The sequence below is a fragment of the Telmatherina bonti genome (assembly GCF_933228915.1).
Source record: "Telmatherina bonti genome assembly, chromosome: 11".
Classification (NCBI taxonomy): Eukaryota; Metazoa; Chordata; class Actinopteri; order Atheriniformes; family Telmatherinidae; genus Telmatherina; species Telmatherina bonti.
Window position 1 is genome coordinate 29,481,876 of NC_136629.1, and position 24,927 is coordinate 29,506,802.

General features: G+C 40.8%; 2 protein-coding genes across 9 annotated transcripts in view; one reads left to right on the forward strand and one right to left on the reverse strand.

The window, feature by feature from the left end:
• LOC306762216 (serine/threonine-protein phosphatase 2A 55 kDa regulatory subunit B delta isoform) overlaps window positions 1-24,927 on the reverse strand; it is a gene marked incomplete at its 3' end in the record, with an annotated part of 113,709 nt that overhangs the window by 10,458 nt on the left and 78,324 nt on the right. The gene's annotated exons all lie outside the window — the stretch shown is intronic.
• Window positions 7,831-24,927, forward strand: part of mgmt (O-6-methylguanine-DNA methyltransferase) — a 68,158-nt gene continuing 51,061 nt past the window's right edge. For all 7 annotated transcript variants that reach the window (XM_079248448.1, XM_079248451.1, XM_079248449.1 and 4 more), the window contains exons 1-6: window positions 7,831-8,544; window positions 8,838-8,994; window positions 9,300-9,363; window positions 9,626-9,681; window positions 11,558-11,631; window positions 13,390-13,458. In XM_079248448.1, coding sequence (XP_079104574.1) covers window positions 8,414-8,544; window positions 8,838-8,994; window positions 9,300-9,363; window positions 9,626-9,681; window positions 11,558-11,631; window positions 13,390-13,458 — 551 coding nt within the window. In that variant the 5' untranslated portion in view covers window positions 7,831-8,413. The remainder of the gene's footprint in view (window positions 8,545-8,837; window positions 8,995-9,299; window positions 9,364-9,625; window positions 9,682-11,557; window positions 11,632-13,389; window positions 13,459-24,927) is intronic.

The window sequence follows — 24,927 nt, forward strand, 5'->3', positions numbered from 1 at the left end:
GAATAATTCTCCCACTCTCTGAAAGATGACAGGCAAAGACATGAGTGTGGAATGAATGTTTGAGATCTGCGCAGGCTTTCTGTATTTAATGTGACAAACGTGAACTCCCAGTTATAAATTCCATTTCATTTTTGCTATTGTTTTATATCGGATAAGCTTGTACTCTTTTTTTGTGTGTGTGTGTGGAGGTAATTTTACTTTTCAAAATTACACTAGGCGTCAGTTTTGTCGGCTGAATCTTGCTGCCCCCTGAGTTCACAAGCACACAGTCTCAGTAATTAGCTTTGATTGCCTGGTCTATGTTTAATAAATTGTCGCTCCCGCGTTCTCTCTAGTGAACCTGTCCTTCACTTGAGCACAGACACTCCTCCAGCATTTCCACCCACTTTGTTTGTGAGTCTTTGATCCACAGTATTCCAGTTAAAGTTACACCCATGTGCTGCAAGTTGAAACTTTCAGTATTGTTGCTCAGGGGAACCTTATACCCGTGGCGCCTTCTGCTTTTGTCCTTCCCTTTAGCAACAGAACTATCCTATGGTCCTGGACAAAAGACTACTCACGACACCATTTTATGATCTCTATGATGATACTGTTTCCTTCTCCTGCTTGCATGTTACCTCGCTCTGCTTATTTTAATCCACAATGTTATGTCAAAAAACATCATTAGCGGCTCTCCCTTGGGACAATTGTTGATTGGGTGGAAGGGATTGGGAAGTAGGAAAAGAGATGCCCTTTATTCTGAGATGCAACACGAAAACAATTTAAATCAGTGCTGTAATACAGCTGCATGAAAACAGATGTCACAGAGTTTATAATTTAATCAGAAAAACCAAAAACTTGACTGTTTTTCTTTTTCCAATTATATTTATTTGCACCGTTATGAGCTGGACCATTATTTTCTTTCTGCTGATTGTTTTCATGCACACATTTGACATACATACAAATTTGTTTTCTTGAGCTATACATGCATGTTAGACGTAATTGCTACAACATTAAAAACAAACAAAAAAAGAAAACAAAAACACACACACACACCCTCTCTGGCAACTATGCAATCTGGTGTAAAATACTCTAAAAAGCAACACCAGCAGAAAAAATACATCTAAGTATAGAGTAAAGAGCTGTGATGTCTTGCCTCCCCAGTTTGTCTAATCACTATGTGAGTGAAACATTCATGGTACCCTAGATCAGTTCAATATTTAATTTCTCAACAAAAGCTACATGATGGAACAGATGCTCAAACTTTGTATGTTTCTCAAGAGAGCAAAACTCACTTTCATGGAGCCATTGAGTACAAAGATTGTGATTGTGTACAAGCTCTGTGTTGACTTCTTTGGGCTTGTCACCTGCGTGCATTAACGTACAGTCATGGATAAAAAAGATGCTCAAATATATACTAAGTGTGCACTGTGAGTCAGTCTTCAAACCATGTGCTGAATACATCAATTGTTTACATCCAGGGGCACTGAGCACTCATGTGCGGAACCACATTAATGATGTGCAGAGGTTGCCCTTTGCCTTTATGTCACATTTCAAGTGAAAATTTGACTTGGCATGTTTACATAGGATTTCTTCATCTTCCTTTTTAAACCCCTATGGGCAAGCTGAAGGTGAGGGGAACTAAGATTATTATCCCTGTTTCTCAGAGGAGCTTTTCTTTATGTACACCCTCACAGATGTCGACATTTGGTTAGGCGGTGTACATAGAAGCCCCAGATTATCTAGCGCTTCAGGAAGTCTGTTTAGCTAAAGTTAGGAGTGGTTACTTTGCTGCACCTTTTTAAAAAAAAATTTACTCCATTTTTCTTACCAAGAGATCTCTGCGCTTAACCATACACCTGCATTAAAAAGTCTATATTTTTACATACTTTATTTATTTTATTTTTTTTTTAATTCATGGAGTATTGTTGTCTATTTCACACCAGGTTTTAGTTCTACTGATGTTCACATCGATAGACTCCACTTGTGCGGATATGGACCTATACTCACAGGAAGCATAACAGATGGTGTACTATATGTCATAATGCTATAAAATCCAACAGGAATTGACAATTGAAATCCCACCCTGGAGTTTGCCTCTTTTAGCTTTGGCATAATCTTCTCAGGATTTCAATTGCAAAGTCAAAGAGAATAGTCTAGCACATGGGGACTAGTTATCTGGGGCAAATGCGGTCTAAGGTTGACAATGCAAGGGCTATGTTTATGTGCATCACGCTTTGCTATACTGAATGTTTCCCAGAGTGCAGAGAACATCCTCCCCTGAATTCTATTCCTCTTCCCACGTCCCAGTGCTGCGTGGAAAGTAGGCCAAGTGAGCACCAGGGCGTTGCTTTTTTAAGATGATCAGTTTGTCAGTGTGTTTTTGTGTGTGCTCAGGATGGCTATTCATGTGGCTTGACTCGATAGAACAAAGAGCAGCATTATACAATTTGCAGCACTTCCAACAGCAAGGAAAAGGGAGAGGTTGGAAAATAGGGACAGGACAAGTGTGGATGAAACAAAGACTAAATCTGGCTTGTACTCTAATTCATTTACTTCCTCTTTTCCACCTCTTTGTTGCAGCAAAAAGGTCCCTTGCCAGTAACACTCCTTTGCAGGATCATACTGTACTCTAGCTGGCATGGATTATTTTTAGCTATTGCTGTGCAGCTTTCACCTTGACTCTCTCTGTCTTGACATCATAATTAACATTTCTGTTAATAGTTGCACAGTTCAATATTAAGAAGGTTCTCTGGCTAAAATCAAAATCCGATGCAGGGAGGTGATGAATGGTTCTGCTTTACTCCCCATTGCCATCAAAGGATGATAATCCCTGTAGAAAAGAATTAGAGGCTCTGATGCAACATGTAGAAAAATATACATTTTGATGGGAGGAACTTGAGAATTGTTGGGAGTCTTGCAGGTGGAGAAGTATGAGTGTTAGTTAAAAACACCTCTATCACAGGGGTCAGCAGGCAAATTAAATCCTCCAGAGTGCTGAGGCAAATGCTGCCTGTTTGTTTATGCACAGACGCTCTAAAAAAAAAAAAAAAAAAAAAAAAAAAAAAAAACTTGCAAGGTTAAAGCTGATGCTTCCCGTTTTGGAAGCCGGACGCAACATGTGCTCATAACATACTTACAGATGAGATTTTTTAAACGACTTTCAAAGTCAGTTTTTTTTTCTCCTATTTTTCTGAGTGTCACAGTCTGTTTGGCAGCAGGGGCGCCTGTATTACGGGTGAATATGTTCCGATTTAAGGCTGAATAATCAAATTTGCTTCACTTCCATCAACGCCACCGAGAAATGTGAGGCAGCGTGATGACTTTTTTAAATAAGGAATTTTAGATGGGCCCACAAAACAGTGATGGACACAATCGAGACGGGGCTGCATGAGAGCGAAGGTACCCTGGGTATTTGGTCATGTGTATTTTGGTCTAAATTTCCAGGGGATATTTTAGATGTTAATAGCCCTGAAGTGGTCTCGGTTTCTTATTTAATTTCTCTCGCCTTCTTTAAATGTAATTCGCCCACAGACTGCGCCGCGAGGCTCTAAACCGCGCAGAAACTCTCTCATCATTTCCACAGCAGAATGGAAATGCAAATTGTGCGCACGGGCAATGCCCTTGATAGAACTCACCACTGCACACAATTAACATGAGCACTCTGACAGAAGTTGGTGACGAAATGTGAGGTCACACCAGCACTGAGTCAGAAAATGAGCTTATTTTTTATCAGACAATCACACACAAAAACAAACTCCTCGAAAAGGTACAGAAGCCGATTGCTTAATAATAATAATAATAATAATAATAATAATAATAATAATAAAAAAGGGTAATAATAGAGCATTGTATGGGGCAAATTACACATTTAAAATAAAAAAAAAGTATTCTCAGCACCCTTTATTTAATCATATATACATAACATAATAAATATAACATAATAAAATATTATATATATATATATATATATATATATATATATATATATATATATATATATATATATATATATACATATATATATATATATATATATATATATCTCAACGTATCAGATCTCTTTCCCGCAGCTCCACCAAATTAAATAAAAAAAGTAAAAGTTTTTAGGCAGGACAATGAAACAACATTATGCAGGCTACACACACACACACACATATATATATATATATATATGTGTGTGTGTGTGTGTGTGTGTGTGTGTAGCCTGCATAATGTTGTTTCATTGTCCTGCCTAAAAACTTTTACTTTTTTTATTTAATTTGGTGGAGCTGCGGGAAAGAGATCTGATACGTTGAGATTTAACCATCTTGTCACTTAAGAACACAGCTGCCTCATATCGACACAATGATCTCAAGTGTAACCAACGAGGGGCGCTGTCCGTCTATCAGCCATAACAACCTGACACGGATAGCCCCGGATGATTGATCTCATCGCTCTTGCCCATTTGTGTTTTACCGCTATAATTAAAAATAACGCGCAAACTGTATATTAATATGATATTTGAATATGCCAAACCGAATTTGGGGTGTGCATTTATCAGGCCTGCTTTAGTTTGGAGCGTCCTGTTTGCAAATGAAGCCCCCCCGCCGCCCCCCCCAAAAAACGAGATTTAGAATGTTTTTCTAAATAGGAAAAAAAATGGCTTTAGGTGTTCAATTGTTTCTTTGTGAGGAAAAAAAAACCCAAATATTAAGAGCGTGAGAAAAATGAAAAAAGTTGTAGAAGACCCTGCATCTCGTCTTAGATGATTTTATTCTTACGGTAATTTACTCTTCATGTGTAAATAAATTCGCAAATGACTGGATTAATTAATAAATGCATTTTAAGCAACATTTTATGTCCTTTTTCCTCCCTTCACCTGCTGTAAACAATAAGAGGGCTGATTGACTGTTTGTTCCATATGGAATCTGGATGATGCGTAACTGTAGGCGGATTTGATTAATATTTAATCGGAAAAAAAAAGAAAAAAAAAATCAGTTTAAGACAACCTCTGTGATAAAGCCGTGAGCGAGCTTACTCGTTGGGTGCTAATAAGATTCCCCCCCCTCCTTTTGCCAATCAATCCATTAGGAAACAATGCAGGTGAGCATAATGAAAGTGTTGTCCCAATAAAGTGCATCGATGGACAGCTGGGCAGCGGCCGGCTGATTGACTTTGCCTTGACATCTGGGAGGCCCGCTGGCCCCTGGCACGCGCATAGGCTGATGTCGCCATTTACATGCAAATTTAAGGAGATCATGAGGGCCTCGCCCCGTAAATTCACACAAAAAAGAAGACGTCACCCTCAATACAGAGGAGGCTCGTCCCGGCGAGACGGGAGGTCTTCCAAGTCACCCCCTGTACATTTTTATTGGAAACCATGAGGAGTTTGGTTTGATATCAGTGTTCACGCTCAAATCTTTGGGGGTTCACTAATTGTGGTCACTGAATAGAAGGGCGAGATAACCCCCCCCCCCCTTCATGTCATCAGCCGGTCATTTAAACCAGCATTCAGTCTGGCTCAACGCAAAGATGGAAGAGATCAGTAATAGTTTGCACTTGTTTCCCTCTCTTGTCACCCATCACGTACCTCTTGCATGCTGTTGAGAAACAAGAAATTTCGGGGGGAGTGGGAGTGGGAGGGCGTAGGGAGGATGAGAAATGTGAAAAATGTTAAAGATCCTTTAATATCCACGGCAGTGCAAAGTTTCCAAGCATGCAAGCATTAAAACAAACGGGGATCAACACTTCTTTTATTTTGATGCTAACATTTCACCTAATGATGGAGAGCGCATTTTCCACGGTGTAAGCCCTCCACGCAGATGATCCCACAGAATGAGCTGAGACGGATTCAGGCTCCGCGCCTCAGTGTGTGGAGCAGCTGACTCCCTCTCTCCACGTCCAGATGGCTCCTGCACACAGATTTGCATTCATTTTCCTTTAATATCTTCTGAAATAGCGGGACAGCTGCATTTGTTGTCAAATACGGTTTAAAACTCCCTTTCAGGACAGCATCGTTACCTACGTGACGGGTGTGGAGATCCATTTTCCCTCTCCAGTCAACAGTATCAGATCTAAGAGGATTTGTCTCAAAGTCTCCTAATTTGATAATCAGATTTAAATCGCCTTGGTGCGTGTAATCAGGGGTTAAGTTATAATAAGCGACTTGAAACTGTGCAAGAAAGGGACACTGGGTTCTGTGCAAAAAAGATATTTGCAATCTCAGAGGAGCAGGCAAAAATATTAACAACGTGCGCTTAAGAGAAAAGTTGAATTAATAGACTTCTTTTGAAAATATCAACAATAATTTTGTTTCATTTCACAAATTAAACACAAATTGAACTTGTATTTCTCTTGAATAATATATATATATATATATATATATATATATATATATATATATATATATATATATATATATATATATATATATATATATATTTTTTTTTTTTTTTTTTTTTTTTTTTTTTTTTTTTAAAAAAAGGTAAATAACCCAGCAAAGAAAGTACACCTTCATTTTGTGTTTGACCAATTTGGCAATAGATTTTGTAGAGGTGAAAGCAACAGCTTATAATTCACTTATCTTTGGCAGCAGCTATTAACCCTCAGCACCAGCTAGATAGATTGCTCAGGATATAGCACACATCTCTCTTCCTCGCACCCTCCCCTCTCGCGCTCCATCCTCTCCCCCTTTTCACCACTAATGAACCGGATTGCTTGCTTGTCCCTCTCGGACAGAGTCGGACATGGAAGCAGTTGGCTCTTTAAAAATAATGATTAAGATGTTTCTGATTATTACCGATTGTACGAGACGTGCATGAAATAAGGAAGACACTGAACACGGATTTCCTTAAGTTTGTTTAATGTTGTGAAACATCCTGAGTTATTTTTAATCACTATTTCTTTTACCCCGCAAAAAGAGAGTAAAGAGATCTAAGTGGTTTGTCTCAATATAAAAGCCTTGTTTGTGACAGATTTTTAAAACTTTGTTCTCCTTTTTTTTTTTTGCGCAATGAGTTAAAAGCGTTCTCTCTGCCATGCACTGCAAAACTGTTTTAAGTCGGTTATTACTTGTTAAAAATTTTCAATGAAAAATTAATGTCAATTAATAGATTCATAATCGTGTGATTCTTTAAAAGCAGCGTTAAAATAATAATATATTAATTACAATTAAATAACCGGCAGCGAACAAAGTTAAAGTGTACAAAACTGGGGAACAAAAAGGGAATCTCAGTTTTAATAAAAAAAGTTGCCTTTTCTAAAATATAATTTATGGCCTGTATTCTCCTAGCTACTGAGGTGCTTTCCATTCATCATTGAACAAATCCCATCAAATCAATTTGCAATAATGCAAGCAAATCTAAACGAATAAACACACCAAGATATATTCATTTTAATCCAGTACAATAAAACTAAAAACGGAAATTGTGATCATTAGGCCATTTAAAAAAAAAAAACAAAAGCAATGAATCCTGATATCGAGTTATTATCATGTATTTTCTTTTATTATTTTTCTCCTCATTATGTGTGATGGTTACACCCGGTTGAATTTTCCATATCATTAAAAAAGTCAAACTCACCACAAATAGGGCCTAAGCAAGAGGAAAAGTGGAGCGAATGAGTGTTGTCAGGCTGCAGTACTATAGGGCTGTACCCGTACGGTGGAGCGCCACTGCCTGACAGGAACCGTCAGAGCTCCATATATGGTCAAAACCACGCCCCTTCAGCGTCATATTCTGACAGCGTCTCTCCCGTGGGTTTAGAGTTTTGGCTCCCGGGAAAGATTTCAGTCCTCGGGGAAAGAGGGCTTAGTTTTGCATGTTCCCATCCATCCTGCACGACGCGAAAGGGCCCCTTATCCACCTCTCCTGTGTACAAGGAACACCTCCACTGGTGATCAGCCTTTTGCCTGTGTTTGTCTTGTGGAGAAGCAGCAGCACCTTTTTCAGGAGTGGGTTTTTTATTCGGCAAGAAGTCCTGAAGGTTTTGGATGCGGTGCTTCAGGGATGTGGGCACTTTGAGAGCAGCATCACCCGCAAACACAAACAACTGCCATCGATTTTTCTGTGAATAGCACAAAAAAAAAAAAAAAAACAAAACGAAGAAGAAGACGAGGAAGAAGAAGACGAAGAAGAAAAAAAGCAAAGAAAAAAAAAAACAGAGGAACAATAGCAACACACAAAAAAAAATCTTGTCTCTTGAACAATTCACTTTTCCAGTCTGTGGATACCTCTCTAACTAAGTACAGCACTTTGAGAATTGTTCACATCGGACGGACTGAAGAGGGAAGCAAGACCTGTGGACCGGGTTTTCCCTCGCAAGTCTGAGTCGGCTCTCTCTACTTATCCCGTGATAAAAAAAAAACCACAAACCCTGAAGGATAACGCGTTTGGACGTTTATTTCCCCTTAATTTCGCAGGAGGCTCTTTTTTTTCCACGCAAATTATCCTAAATGTTTGGGATTCAGGAAACTATACCGCGGGGTGGGACGACGATGAAGGAGGAACCGCTAGGTGGACTGAACTCGGTCCGCTCCTGGATGCACACAGCTGGGGTGGTGGATGCAAACACAGCCGCCCAAAGGTACGCATGCCAAAAAAGCATCTGATTTTTCTCACGCATTCCCTCCTCATCATATCGACCCCTCAATCCCCAGAATACTCTGTATCAATTACGGTCTCCCAATAAATGCCCCCCCTTCGGCTTTCCCTTCTTTCATTACATCAGATTAGCCATTATTGTGACAAATCAAGAAATCTTCCCCCCCGTACTCAAGCGTGCTTCTGCATCTCCAATGTTTCCATCAGCTTCTCCATCATCTAGTATCCCCGGTGTCCGCTGCTTAACCGAGATGGTCTCTTGTTTTCTCCCCGCAGCGGTGTCGGCTTGGCACGGGCACATTATGAAAAGCAGCCCCCTTCCAACCTCAGAAAATCCAATTTTTTCCATTTCGTCCTGGCGCTGTATGACAGACAGGGTCAGCCCGTGGAGATCGAAAGGACAGCTTTTGTGGATTTTGTGGAGAAAGAAAAAGTAAGCGCTGCATTATTATTAAAAAATAAATGCAACCCTGCACATAATCAGCACATGTATCGAAATTATGTTCACTGAAATGGCAAAAGGTTACTAAGGGGAAGTCACGTGTAATATTGATTTTTTTTTTTTTTTTTAAACTCAATCTGCGGATGACAGGGAGTCGTTTTAACGACTAAAGCCGGTTCTTTTTTCTTTTGCATAGAAAAAGTCTACATATGATATTAGAACCGGGACACAGAGATGTGGGAGTGATGGGCTCTTGTTGTTATTCATGCTGACTTTCACAAACTTGTTTTCTGCAGGAACCAACCAGTGAAAAAACTAACAATGGGATACATTACAAACTACAGTTATTGTACAGCAACGGTGAGTGAAACTATCAATAATATTCAAACACGTGAAACTATATAAATTAGTTTGGTTGTGCGTTAAACTAATAATAATAATAATAATAATAATAATAGAGCAGACTATATATATTTAATATTATTTTTTTTTATCAGTCTCTGAAGTCTATATTTTTTCTGAAACTTTTCCGGCAGATTTTGAATTTTATCATAATATTTAAATTGTAATTAATTCCTCATAATTCATAAGTGGTCCTCATTTCCCCCCCCTCTCTCCCCAGGCGTCAGAACAGAACAGGATCTTTACATACGGTTAATCGATTCTATGACGAAGCAGGTAAGCTGCTGTTGCACTTGTTTCCACGCATACTGCAACCTTGCACACATCCATTTGTGAAAAATCTCAACATGCCGTGCAAATCGCCATCCCTGAGGTGCACACACACATACACACACTGCCCTAAACCTGCTTGCAAAAATATGCAGTTTGTGGCACAAAATAAAATCAAATTACAGGCGTAATAAGAAGAGACAGCTTCCATTTTCACTGTTTACGTTTGACCCTATCATATTGCGAGACTCTAAAGTCAATTTTACTCCGCCAGAGTTGGGCTCTTTTGTAGGCTCAGTTTGTCCAGCATTAAAATTTAAACACTACCTCTGCTCCATATGATCTGATTTGACTTTTCTTGCAAAGAGTCAGAGGTGACGTTCTAAATATTTATAATCTAATATATATTTATATATGTATTTTTAAATGCAGGAAATATTAGATTTTTAAAATGTATCCTAACTTTGCAGAGATGCATTTCACTAAACCTTTGAGAGACTTTTAGCCCTGAGTGCAGCTCTTATCCAACGCAAAGATTGGTGAACTTATAATAAGAGAGGAATTAAAACAAACACCCTCAATTTTGGTTCCATCCATCATGTTTTGTTATTAAACAGAGGGTTTAGGTAGAGCCTCGTGAATAGAGCCGTGAAGCCTGGACCACTGGTCACAGACAACATTCCTGTGTGAATGATCCGAGTCAATGACGCAGAACAAGCAATTTATGGATTTCTGTTTCCACAGCTGCAAAAAAAAAGCGACATAAATCAAACCAATATAGATAATCTCCCGGTCCCCAGAATATAAAGAAAAGAAAAGAAAAATGTGAAAATTATATATAGTGAGAAATAAAAACGCCAGGTCAAATGGGACAGCTGTTAAAAGCAAGAAGAGTGATGCGACCTGGTTCAGATATGTCACTTTTTTTTTTTCAAAAATCGTTTCCCTCTATTGGCCTGAAGCGTGCCAGAAAAAAGAATAAGAAAAAAAAATCTCATAATAGAATTTATTAAAATTTATTAGTGGCAACAGATAATTAAAAACAGCAACATAAAATATCATGTCCCTAATTTGTTGGATTTATTTTGATTATATTTCTAATATGGAATATTTAGTCAGTAACGTGGTTCTTTGCTCGCATTTCGGTGCCGGTTCAGTACGAGGGAGTAAAGTGTCTATCCTTAGAAAAGGAAGAAGGAGGGAGGGATCGAGGGAGGGAGAGAAGAGCGGCAGAACTGATAGCTCCACGCCATCTGTTTCAGCCAATGCTCAAAAATTACTCAACCGTACCGCCAGACACCGCTTTTTATCCACAGAAAGATCATTGTTAGCGGCTCAAAATAAACAACAGATTGCCCATTAACACTTTCCCCCAAATATCCCCAGATTATAAGCATATTGATGACACTTCTATTGGATCTCTCCTTATGAAAATCACTCTGTCTCTCTGTCTGTCTGTGACAGATACAGGATTTTACCGAGATTAATAAAAGAAAATACTGTTTTTTATTATTATTCCTATAATTATCAACATCGCAAATTTTGTCTTTGATTTTTTTTTAAATTGCCGCTTTTTCTAAATATTGTTTTATCTATTAATATTGCTGGTTGTAGTTTTTAATTAGTAATTATGTCAGAATTTTATTGATGTTCATATGATTTGTTATTATTTTTATCATAGGATTTTTTTGAGAAGTCTCAACTATGTTTCTGATTCAGCCTTTGCTCTCATCTAATATGTCTTAGCATCATGTGTATTCATGTTCTGATTTATTTTATCAAGTGCAAAAGCAATATTTATATTAGTCCACTTGTTTGTCATGCACACGAATGAACATGCATTTAGGAGATGACTGTATTTCCATCTCATTTTGTTCCAAAGGCCATAGTTTATGAGGGTCAAGACAAGAATCCAGAAATGTGCAGAGTTCTTCTCACTCATGAAATTATGTGCAGGTAAGCATATTTTATTTCATGTATATATATATTTTTTTATTTAACTGATTTTTTAAAAATTATTATTTATTTATATTTTTTTTTGCTTTGTCCATTTTGCAAATTAAGGCAAAAAAAAAATCTAATTTTTTTTCTTGTACTTCAATAAGTTTCGACACTGATGATATGGTGCAACAATCCAAACTGTCCTCTGGTCTTTCAGCAGCCACACACACACACACACACACACACACACACACACACACACACACACAGAGAGCTGCTGTCATGTCCAACTTTGATAGGATGTGATTCAACTTTGATATGAATATGACAATGAAAATGAGCTGACTGTCTTTTTTTACTGAGGGAAAACTAGGATGTATAATAAACAGACTGTGACAAAGCACAGAAGTCATTTTTCTTTTCTTTTAATATTTTAATATTTTAAGAGCTGCATGCCAGTATTTAAGCCTGTCAGAGACAATGTGTTTTCAGTTACACATAAATGCTGCCTGCTCTCATACTTGCATGCTTTTTTTCTTTTTCTTTTTTAGCACAGTCATTTCTTGGTTGATCCCCCCTGTCAACACTGATCAGCAAGCCTTTTAGTGTCATTTAACCACATAAATCTCAACTGCTCATATTGCGCTGCTATTCATCGGCGTCATTGATACTAAAAGGAAAAAACGCCTTTTGTTGTTATTGTTGAGCTCAGCATGAGCTTTGTGAACATTGAATTTGGATACTGTCGGTTAACCTCTGCTTTGTTGCACCGGTGCATTGTTCAAGTTACTTGCTTGAGAGCAAGAGCAGCATGAGAGCTGAGAATGATTTGTCTTTTTTCATGCATAAACTCATCACTCACGCTCAATTTATACATGCATCCATCACTTATTTGTGACACGCTGAATATGGTTGTTCTGTAGAGGTAATTTTTTTTCCTTCTTCTTTTTTTATTTGTCATGAGGAAGCGCATTTTGCCTCTGAATAAAATACCCACATGAACTGCAGCCTACTCCTACATATACACATAAAAAGAAGAATTTTTTATTATTATTATTTTTCTTGGCTTGGAGTACACTACCTTTGAGTGACATATTTCTTTTATATTTTCAGCTATAAACATCTTTATTATTGCTTCTTGTAAATAAGAGATATTCAGTTGTTGACTGACAGTAGCTTTGCACTGAATCTTTGTTTTTCTCTTTGCACCATATGGCATAAATCAATCTTATTCACATATGTTTCTATGTTTTCATTTCAAGTGGAAGCTGAGATTATATGTTTGTTTATTTTTGCAGTTGTGACTCAAGTCCCAATCAAAGAAAGTGAGAGGCAGCAAGCTATAGACTTAGAGAGGAGATGGTTGAAACATGTGCTGGAAGATAGATTAGTGCTTTTGAGGCCATAATTGATAAATGCCCTGCAGAAATATTGGTTGAGGGTGGCACCTTGCATCTCCCTCAGAAATAGCAGCTTGGCAATTAGAGGTAAACAAAAGCTGAAGCTGTGAAAAGTGACTCCCCTGCCTCCTGGCCCAATCCCCACACCCCTCCCCTTCAACACTAAGCCAAACAACACAACATGTTGTTTTCACCATTTTTATCAGCCATCAGCATCAATGGAACTAGATAGATTGAGTGTAGAAAGTCTCATGGCATTTTCCCCCCTCTCACTTTAACATCATAACCACTCAGATGCACTAAATGAATATATTTTTAATGCTTTTAGGAAACTATTTCTGCTCTTTAAAATCACCTTTCTGTGTTTCCGCAGCCGATGCTGTGACAAGAAAAGCTGTGGAAACAGGAACGAGACTCCGTCAGACCCTGTGATCATTGACAGGTAGGCTGTGTGCAGCGTCCTGTGAGTGTGTGTGTGTGTTTGTGTGTGAACAGGTAATGAGTAAGTGAATGAGTGAGTGTCACGCTGACTAAACGGATGAGTGACTGAGTGGATGAACAGGCACATGGATGAGCTAGTGAGCAAATTAGATCCCTCCCGGTGTACCAGACGGCCCGCTTGGGCTGACTTGCATCTTACAGCCCACAGTGTGGGAACTGTGGGTGATTCTGTGTGAGTGGCTGAGGGGCGTCGTTCCCAGGTACCTGCGCTCTGAGGGGCGGTCACCACCTGGATAGGGTTTGTTCAATCACAGGTGGTTCAATCACAAGCGGATCACGCTGGGAATACTCCTAATTAGCTCCGGCAACTTTGCATTTATTTGGCTGGCTTCCTGTCTTTGTTTATGACACTGATGCTTCCACTGTTGATTCTTCTTTTCACTGACAGTCTCCTTTTTCTCGAGTTAGCCGTGAGCTTGATGCCATAAAAGTTTTGTTTTGGGAGGTATAAACATTTTATGTTTGCTGTTTTGTTCTTCACCTTAAGGGGAGTTGCATTTATATCACCTTCGCTTTCTAAAGAGGGACAATAAATGGGCTTTTTTTTCCTGACGTTTTTCTTCACACAACAGGCAGAAATATGCTCTTCTCTGTGTGAATATATTTAGGTAGGTGGATGAAGATGCATGTGTGTGTGTGTTTGTGTGTGCCTGGGGTTGATATGGAGGTGAGGTAGGGGGTGTAGTTTGAGCGCTGTTCTCAATGTAACTCTCACCACGTAGTAGGAAAGGCAGCAATGCTAATGTTTGACTAGCCGGAATCACTGTTTGCTTAGCGGAGAATGCCTGGTATCTGACAGAGGGGACAACTCTCTTATTAGTAATCAAATAGGGCTGAGCAGTTGTTGCTGCCACTCCACTCCAGCGGCTTCTCATGCATCAGGAAGTAGGAGCTGGCTGCCCTGGGAGCCTGGATGGATTACCAGAGCTACTGCTGTCTGAACTCAAGCTCACACAGACACACATGTAGATAAACGCAGAGACACACTCAGATGAGGACACAAATGCAGACAGACAGACACCTCCACACACACATGCATGCACATCTAGTGTATGTTGTTGATGCTGCATCTGTGGGTGAGTGTTTATATTTTTTATGCTAGTCTCAGTGCAGAGTGGAGAAGCTGTATCTGCTGCCACACACACACACACGTTCTAAATTTATTAGCGAGGTGCATTTATTAATGATGGGATGATACCGCAAATATGAACGCATAACTTGAGATGCCCACTCCGCCGGATTTCCGCCGCTTTCATGTTTGCTTTGTGCTGCTCTGCTGCCTTTTTTTTTTTTTTTTTTTTTTTTTTTTTTTTTACCCTTTAGAGTTTCGCACAGCATTGTTCTTCAATCTGCAGGACAAAACATGTAACTTAAGTACAATACCTAAAATGAATGCATGTAGAGTTAAAGTCAAGAAGAAGGGGTGGGAAAAAAAAAAAAGAACAGGGGGGAAAAAGAAGCGGATGGATATTGTAAGCTCAACTGGCTCAGGGAGGGCTCGGATTTTCATTGTGACGAGTCTGAATAGGAGTAGAGTATCCCTTTCCCTGCACAATGAACAGCTCTGTTGAAACACAAAAGCATATGTTCCTCATTAGACCCTCCCATTGTCTCCATGTCGTAACTATGAGCCCGTCAGCTCACCCTAACAGACCCACACAGGTTCCCAGTGACTGAGGGGAGGCTTGCGGAGAGGGGTGCTTGTGAAAGGTTGCAGGGTTTAGCAAGAGTTACGGTCATGACCAGAGCACACTGTGGGCTTTCTTACTTTAAGATTATTTAGTGCAATTACTTGCCTTTTCCCGTGGTCCATATGGTTAAAGCGTTTAGTTAAAGCTTCCATGTTTTACAGCCATTTCTGTTACATCTGTCATTTTCACATGCACATCATTAGAGGCACCTGTACTGTGGTCGCTGCTGGCAGAAACTGATTATTTCCAATTGAGTAGAACATAGCTGAGTGACATAAACCTAGAGGAGAGGTTTGATTGTGGAATCAGGCACGTCTCATCTGTCTACAATTACAGCATGAAAAACCAGCTAGCGCCGCCACATTTTCTGAGAGAAACAGTAGCATGGGCGAACCTTAAGAAACAGATTTGGAGTGAATCATTGATGGCGTTCGTTCTCTGTAACATTTTCCCAGATGGTAAGAGGGGAAAGCGCACACAGCTAGCTGGCATCTAGCGAGACATTAACTGGCGTTCCCATGGATCTGGCATATCCAACGGAGTTTGGGAAACTTATCATTCCAAATGTGTCCTATTTTCCTGCGGTCAAGCCAGACATCTGTTTACCCTATTTTCTCTCTGAGTTTTGATACAGATTTTCACTCAGATTTCTGAAGAGGAAGGATTCTCTTTAAAAAAAAAAAAAAGTTGGTTAGATATAGACCCAACAGCTGTCACAAAGTTTCAGCTCTGCTTGGTCTTTAAATATTTCAGCACTTACATTTGATGCCCTTGCATTATTTATATTCATTTTTGGATGAAGAAAGGCCCTAGTTTTGTTGCATTTCCGTTGATTTTATATGCGCTGTGACTCAAATTTTTAATGTCCTTTTGAAAAAGTACGTGCATATTTTAGCGTGGAAGAAAAAAAAAAAAGAAGTCTATGGTATGTCAGTAAAGTGATTTCACTTTTTATTTTCTTCAAATGTTAAATCTGAATATATATATATATATATAAAAAAAAGCAATTTTTTTTTTTGTTGGTGTACAGATCAGATAAAAGGAACAATAAATTCAGCTGGAGAGTGATTGCAGCATTGTTGCTATGACTGCATCGCTTAACAGTTTGCATAAATCCAGCAGTGCTGCTGATGCCACTTTTATAAGTTAATGGCACTTTAAAGTAAGTGGGGGTGTCGGTTTATTTAGTCAGTAATTTGAGTCTTTAGAGTTATAGTGATGAGGTACCCAATATCTGATTAGATGGTTTTCCCATTTACAGTACACGGAGTGTATATCCAAACATAATTCAATTTACGATGACTCTCCTGGTCTGGTATCTGTCTTCACTCTTCTGCATATTGACTTTGTCTTCTCTTGTGTGAAAGATTAGATACATTGCTCTGGCTTACACATGGATTTTGTAATAAGACAGCACATGTTGCTGAAAGAGGAGGGAAAAGGACTCATTCTGCCTGCTGGGGGTTCAGGGGTCACATTTGACTCTAGGATGATTGGACAATTTATGAGAGCAGATTGGACGCAGACAGACGTGCGATATTAAAGTGTATGGGAATTCTGGTGTTAGTGCTTGTTCATGGAGTTAAACATCCTGACTCAATTTACGCCACCATTCACAAACAGTTTGTGAAGTAGACCTAAACATGTCAACTCCATTTATTCCTGTGGCTACGGCACTCCCTTTCACTTCCTGTCACAAAGGTCAAAGAGCGCTGACCTTTGGAGTGCAGCCCAGCCACTGAATAATTCATGACATTGACTTGTTTTTCCCTGTTTTTTTTTTTTTTTTCTTTCCCCCCTTCCCCTCATCTCCTTTTGGTCAGCACACATGGTTGTGCTGTGGGAGGCTTTTATTCATTTAGCTCATTTATAAAGGCCTCGCCGCACCTGTTCGTGTGTTAATGCAATTAAAATTTGGCCTAATGTAAATTTTGCTTAGCTTTTCTGTTATGTCCCTCATTAGCGAGCCTGTATTTTCTAAATGACTTTGCGTTATCGTTCATTTGCGGAACACCTACGAGGTCATTTCCCAGAGTGCACTTGACTTGTTGTCAAGTTGTTTACCAGAAAACAAAAGACTGCAGCCTTAGAACGCCTCACGCGCGGCTCCCTCGGCCTTCTAAGAAACAAATCGGAAAATTTGCGTGCTCCCATCTGGTTTTTTGCAAAACCGTGATTACCTCCAAAAGCTGAACAAATGCCAGTATTTATAAGGTCAGCCCTTTATGTGGAAATGTGATGTAAATGAGAATCAGCGAAAGGGGACATTAAACAAAATTAAATTCATTGTCTCCTTTAATGTCATTTACATTTTTGGCTAAGCCCTGGACTGTCAAAGAGGATTTCTAAAACCATTTTAATTGCACATCAGCATTGGAAAAGGGGGTGTGTTTCCACTGAGCGGCTGTCTTGATAACCTGCAAAGAGAAGTCTGTTTATGAAGTACTTAAATGACATGTTTTCACTGCATCTGCAGCGGGGCAATTAAGATGGCACTCAGTAGGTAGTGTTAATCTGGCACTGTGCTCCTGCTATCTTTAAATAAACTGATGCAGTGTGTCGGGTCACTGTTGTGATCCAGTTGATTGCAGCAAGGTTTTTTTTCTTTCTTTCTTTGAATATTTTTTTTTTTTTGTCATATTACACGACTGAGTTGCGGTACCAGCACTGCAGCTTTATATACTTTATAGGGAATCATTTAAAGCTGTTAACTTGTATAGGAAATACCCTCTTATTATATTTACACATGCATGCAAACACCTGCAACCCCCTAATTACTCGCGGCTTATTAGTATATCCATCTTGGTGTTACATTTATGGAGGTGTTTGGCATAATTCGTGAGACAGATGTGAGTTTTGACGCCCATTGAGAAATGGGAGAATAAACTGGCCACCCCGCCTAAGTCGCTGTGATGTCTGAGTGAAGCCTGTCTCCTTCCAAGCCAGAGTAGGAAGAGCAGGAAGTGTTGAGAGTGAAAGCTGTACTTGGCAGCTCTCCTTTGGCTTGCACTTGCCGAAAAATGAAACCCAGACCCTCTCTGCAGCCCCAGAGCCAGAACCTCCTTCCCAGTGCTCCAACATCCAGGATTGGGTAATACTGTTCACTAAGCAAAACATTACCTCAAATTATTCTCGCCCTGTTTTCTATTCCCTCCTCCCTCATGTCGGTTTTATCGCAGTTTGTAAATGTCAAGACACGTACAAAGACGCACAGTATAAATGATATTTTCCAAATTATGCTCACATGTTTGGGTTCACATGAGTGGCGGCTGAATGTAACGTGGTGCCTGATGTTCCCGGGGGACACCCACCTCACTTGGGTAGGATTCCCCAGTGGCATCAGCTAATGGCAAGACTTGACAACAGCAGAGAAGCCGGGGGTGTTGTGTTTTACTAGCGCTGAGCAGGGGTGATGACTTTAACATGTGTGCAGAGAGAAAGACGAAGATGTTTGTGCGCTGTGTGTGTATGCGTGCGCTTCTGAGTGTGTGTGTGTGTGTGTGTGTGTGTGTGCTGTGCTAAAGAGAGAGGTGTGCAGTACGAGAGAGTGGCGCGGGCCAACAGAGCGACGGATTCGGCTCCAGCTTGACGGCAGTGAAAGACGAAACATGGTTCCACATGTGTTGAGAAAGAGCAGTCCATCTGTCCATGGAGACAACCCTTCCCCCCCCCCCCCTACTCTTTCCCTCTTTCCTTCTCTTCCTTTCCTTCTCTTGCTCCCCCCCCCCACCCACGCCCCCAACCACCCCCACCTCCTACTCTTTACTCCCCTGGTTCACTGCTGACAGAAACAAGGCCAGAGCTGGGGTGATGGGATGAATGCAGGGCCAAGAGCAACACTGGACCTTGTATACACACAGTCACACACACACACACACACACACACACACACACACATACACAAACTGAAGAGGAGGAAGAAAAGGTTATCAGAGATGTTCTTTTTGTGTGTGTGTGTGTGTGTGTGTATTTTATATGTTGTTAAAGTTTGTTGTCTTGTTGCATTCACTGACTTGGTTTACAACAGTGCTCATGTGATTTAGATCCAGCTGTGGAGCAATGCAAGTCATCTATTTTGATGTTATGAACGAAAACAAACTATATTCATATTTCCCTGACACAGTGTTGCAATAAGCCACCGGAGTGAAAACCTTACATTGTTGAAATTAAATCTGAAGTAAATTAAACATGCCACTCCTTCTCAAATATTTAGCAGCACTCTTTTATAATTAAACTCCGTAGCTGTTCTGAGGATGTTTGGTTTTCTTAAGGTGACAATGAAAAGTTGCAAAAGCTTTGTCAAACAGCTCCTGATTTTGTGAATCACATTTACATCACTCAAACTTATATTTTTTTGTGTGAGTGCCTTTTTTTTTTCTTATTAAATAGGGTCCAATTTCTTTCTTTTGGCATGTTCTGACTCCCATTCAATCCTTATTAGGTTTCCCCTAATTGTCAAACAAACTGTTGGGTCAACCTCAGTCGTATCTGGCCGTAAAACAGCACATTAGGCCCCGGTGAGGGATATATGTGGTATTTCATCGGAGACGGAGTAATGCTGGGGTTTTATGGTTAAGTACCAGTTCACGCCCATGCCATTTGTTTCGCATTAGAGTGGAGGTTTTGTAAATCAGATCAATATGTTCGCTGAGATGTGATTCCATGTTGGGATCTCCCGAGTCGTTCGTTCCTCAAGTATTTTTCTTATGGGACTGGTTGTCGATGCACACTCCCCCCCACCCCCCACCCCCACCCTTGCTTCCCTTTTTCTCTGCCTCTGTCCATCCCTCCCTCCACCTCCACCTCAATCTATTTCCATTTTCTGAATGTAGCAATTTGTAGTGTGACACAGGCAAGATTAGGATGGGAAGCAGTCTGAAGATTTCATCGGACATGGTCCTGCTCCTGCTGTTGTGAGGTCACAGGACAAAGATGGGGGGAATTCAGGGATAGGGTCATCAGTTACCTCGGGGAAACGAGCTGGTCTGCTGGCTGCTCTGTTGGCCCCAGGGGTGCCTGGGATGTATCGGAGGAGAAGCCCCAGAGAAAGAGCCCTGAACCAGTGTCATTTATTAAAAGTGACAAGTTATTTCTAACTATAGCTCTGTTTTTATTGTTTTACAATGCTGTCATTTGGAACAGTGCCCCCCTGTTCAAGCATCACAAACAAGTGATGAATGAACCAGGTGACCAGCTTTTTTAACATACACACACACGCTCGATGCACTTCAGCGATACATGCGTTAAATCATTTTACATGTCTCGTTGTTGTGTTAAATTAAACAAACGTGCTGGTACAATAAAAATCACCCATATGATAAGTGTAGCAAAAATATTTCACCATTCACCAGTTTTCTCTTGGACATTTGTTCAGTAAATTAATAACAGCTTACAGTATGAATCTATGGCTGACCTCTGCATAATCAGTACCAGAAGTTCCTCACTACATGACCGCATTGTGTTGTGTGTGTGTGTGTGTGTGTGTGTGTGCACAGAGAGTCAAGCTTAAACTTTTACTGTTAGACTCGGTTTCGTTCTTATTCTTTATACATTTTTTTCTTAAAAAGCACAGCGTGCACGTTAATAATGGAGCGTTTATTCAATGTTTGACCAAAGCTCTTCAATGAGGGTCACTGAGGTACTCGGCTACCCCCTTTTTTTTTTTTTTTTTTTTTTTTTTTTTTTACTGCCTGCCCCAACTGCGTTAATGATATATGACAGAAATTTCCTTGTGCTGGTTCAGTGGCAAGAAAGGTCCTGGCTAGTCTATATCAATCCATCTGACTTATGTTCCCATGTCTTGAATTACCGCTTGATGGAAACCTGCTGCGGGCTTCTCTTGCCAATTGAAATCAGATCTCCTCCACAGCCTGGTGTGATATTGATCCATATTCAACACCCAGGCTGCAGATCGATCAGTATTGATTTACAATAAAAAACACTCCTCTGCTTGTTCAGCACTGCGATCGATATTTTAAAGCAAAGGGGGGGGGGGGGGGGGGGTGGAAAAAAATTCAAAAAGACGAGAAACAGGACTGTGCTCCTTTTTACCATGCAGCGACCAGCTGGAATCCATAAAAATATGAGGAGATGTTTCATTTCATTTGAGGGGCAAAGAATTTAGGTGACCAAACCTTGACCACACCAGCAACTGGCAACCGTGAACAATAATCCTTCTCCCGCCATGTGATACAAACCAATAAAAATGGTTTAACAGGATGACACCTCTATAAGGACTCATTTATTGAAAGAGGTGTGTCTGTTTCTGAATTAGAGGCGCATCTGCACGACAATTGGGAGTGCTAAAACTGTCATATCAAATCTATAAGAGAATTGAAAGGGAAAGTTAAAAGTGGTGGATCACTTGAGCTTTATTTTAGCATGTTAACACAATGAAATGATTTCCTGTGGTTTTGATATAAATTTATCTCCTCATTCTTCTACCCCCCGCCCCACATACACAGAGTCCCTGCCTCCCACACTACACAATCGTCATTAGGGCCCGGTACAATGCCGAACAAGCTGGAGCAGCCCAAGACGACCCATTGAGCTCCAGCCAGATCCACTTTCCTCTCTGTCACATCTTAGTCCTAATCTTTCGGACTTCCTCTCCTGTGCCAAATAACTGTTCCCATCCAGCAGGTCCCAGCGTTGGCCTGGGCTGCCAACATCTGAAAGTTATTATCCCCAATCTCTGACATCCAGGAGTTTACAGTTATATAATGATGGGGAAAACCACATGTCCCCAGAGGCAGAGAACATTTTTGAGATGCCTCCCCATCTGTTTTGGGGGAGCTGCCCATTTTGGGCCAAACTCAGAATGGCAGGCAAGCAGATATTTTTTTGTAATCTTTTATTTTTTGACCATTGGAACAGGCCAGTCTGGGAGTCATTATATGGGGTGATAAAGCAAATCCAATTGGGTCAAGTTCCCCTCTGCACAGCGCTGGTGGCACCAGCTCTCCCTGCCTCACTGCTCGTCCCTGACTGTGTAAGTGGCAGTTGTTTGTTTGTCCTAGTGAGGCAGGGCTGGGGGACTAATGCAAGCCCAGAGGCCAGCCAGGTCGGAGGCGATGCTAAACCCGAGCTGCCTGGTGTGGCTGTGCTCCCTCACTGCTGGCTCGGCCTTGTTTGGACTGCAGCTCCGGTTTGCTTTCTTAGAGGGAAGCTGAGCCTCCGCAATCACTGAGCCTTTCGCTCGGGTGGGGAGTGCAGCCGAGACCAGAGGGAGTGATGACATAGGTCCACAGAGGCCTGGCCCGATCCACCCCTGCTGCTCTTAGCATATTTATTTTCTCTTCTCATTGTATGGTTTAAGTCACACCATATTATGTTCGGACCTTATGCACGTGCATAGGCACTCAGATGTGATGAGGTGCATGGTGTAAGCTGTGGGTTGTGTTTTTACTAATAATGCTAGGGATTAGTGACTTGCTGACCTCAGTGTAATCTTTATTAGTCTGTTAACTACATAGTTTAGTTATGAAGCAGCCCTACCTGACGTGGGAGCACTTATACAGACACACAGTTTGGAGCGAGTGGGAAACGAACTAAACTGCACTCCATTATTAAATCACTGAGTATGAGACAGTTTCATTTTATAGGAGATAAATGAATGTTTTAGCTGAAATGTGCTGAAATCTTACAAATTTAGATCATTTAAAATCCCATCTTGACCCCCTCAGGCACTCTTCAAAAATGTTTTATTCAGAATCACCGCTCTGTTCTGTTTTGTTACGTTATTGAAATGGGTTGTCGATTCGAATAGAGTCAACCTGGTGGGCCAATCTCATTGTAGCCAGTGGAGAGTGAAAGCCATCTCGGCAGCATAGGCTCACCAGAACACACACTGAGATTGGACGAGGGGGGCAGTAAGAGCGAGGGTGCGCTCTCCAGATGGAGATCCCAGATATGGGGGAAAATGTCCGGGCCATTTTCCAGGGTTTCCATAATGGGAATCTACCCCTTGCTTGCTTATTAAGTTGTGCACACAAGGCAAAGGGACAAGAGAGATGGAGAGGAAAGTAGATAAGGGCAGGCGAGGCGAGAGATGGACAACCTGCGTGCCGTCACCTCTCTGTTGCGAGTGTCAAGCAGACCCTGTCGGTGAAATCACAGGTCATGTGGACAGATGATTGTCAAAGCTGCACATTGATAGAGGGGCTTTTTCTTTTTTTTTCCCCCCTTTGAGCTGGCGGAGGTGCACGATAAGATTTGTTTTTGTTTTCTGTTGGAGAGGGAGAAAGTATGGCGTTCCGGTCAGGAAGGTCGCCTCTGGGGGTCACGGGGGTCACAGCCTTTTTGGTACCTGAGTAACCTCACATGGCTAAGTCATTTCTCAGCCTCCCTGAAATGATGGTGGGGTGCAAAGAGGATGGGGGGGCAGGTTGAAGAGGTGGGCAGGAGAGTGATCTATCAGCGGCAGCGGCAGACATGCAGACAGCATGGCAGCTACTGCAGCTAAACAGAGTGAGACAGATAGGCAGAAGTCTCTCATACGTAACACCAGCAGCTTTAAGAGGACAGCACTGAGTGTTATGGATGCTTGACATTGACCTCTGATGCGCAGATGGTGTATTTATCAAGGTTGTAGGACAACGGTGTATTTGTTTGTAAGTTATTTAGTTCAGTGGGTGAAATGCTCCTTTCCTCACATAAAACTTGCCACTTCTGTAAGATAAGAACAATCTGTTTCTGTTCTCCCTTTTGTTCCTCCTGTCAGCTGTTTTCTGCAAGGCTTAGAATTTAGGTGATCATATTTCCAACAGTGTCAGTTCTATCAAGTCAAATCTACTTTAAAAGGTGAGGGGGAAAAAAAAGCTCTGAAGCTTACATTTTTCTCAAAGAGAAATATTTGTGCACAGATAGACCTGTCATTCTGTGAAACAACATTCATGATTCTTTTATTGGTGCACTGCCATCACCCCCTCTCTTCCTCTGTGGAAAAAAGGGCTAGTCTACAAAGTGGCTTTTTGTCGTTTGAGAGAAGTAAACTTCATCAGGTCGACGGTAAGGTGTGCTTCACATGTCACTCAGTCGAGCTCTCTCCTAATGAAATGCTGCATACAGATTTCTGCCTGCGGGCTCAGGGGGATAAGACTGTGGTAACAGAATGAAACAAACCCTTTCCCATTCCCTTCACTCACACACATGCAAAAACACACATGCACAAATACACAGTCATGCAACCGTACGCACACACACACACATACATGCACTTTTTCTCTTGCTGGAGAGCATCCATGTGAGGAGATCCAAATCTGCAATTTATTCAAATATTGATATTTCTACTTGTCAGGAGAAAGGTGCCTTGAAATTTCCTCTGAGTACTCCTGTCAAAAAAATAGCAGGAAATATGTCAGATAATTCATAAATGGAGTTCAGCGCTGCAAAGTCAGTTGGGAACAGCATAAAATATATATGCTTGTCAATGAAGAATAGGAGCAATATTACAGAGCCTGCTGCTCATTCTTCCATCATGTCAAGCAAACAGCTTTTGCAGGACCATGAGTGTATGTTTCACAGTCTGCGTGTATATTTGTGTATATGCATGTATATTTGTATATGTCTCCTTGTATGAGCATATGCATGTATATTTTTGCATGTTAATGTGTGTGTGTGTGTGTGTGTGTGTGTGTGTGTGTGTGTGTGCGTGTGTGTGTGTGCGCGCTTTGGCTATGTTGTGACTCCTACTTAGATGTGTTTGTTATCTTTTTCCA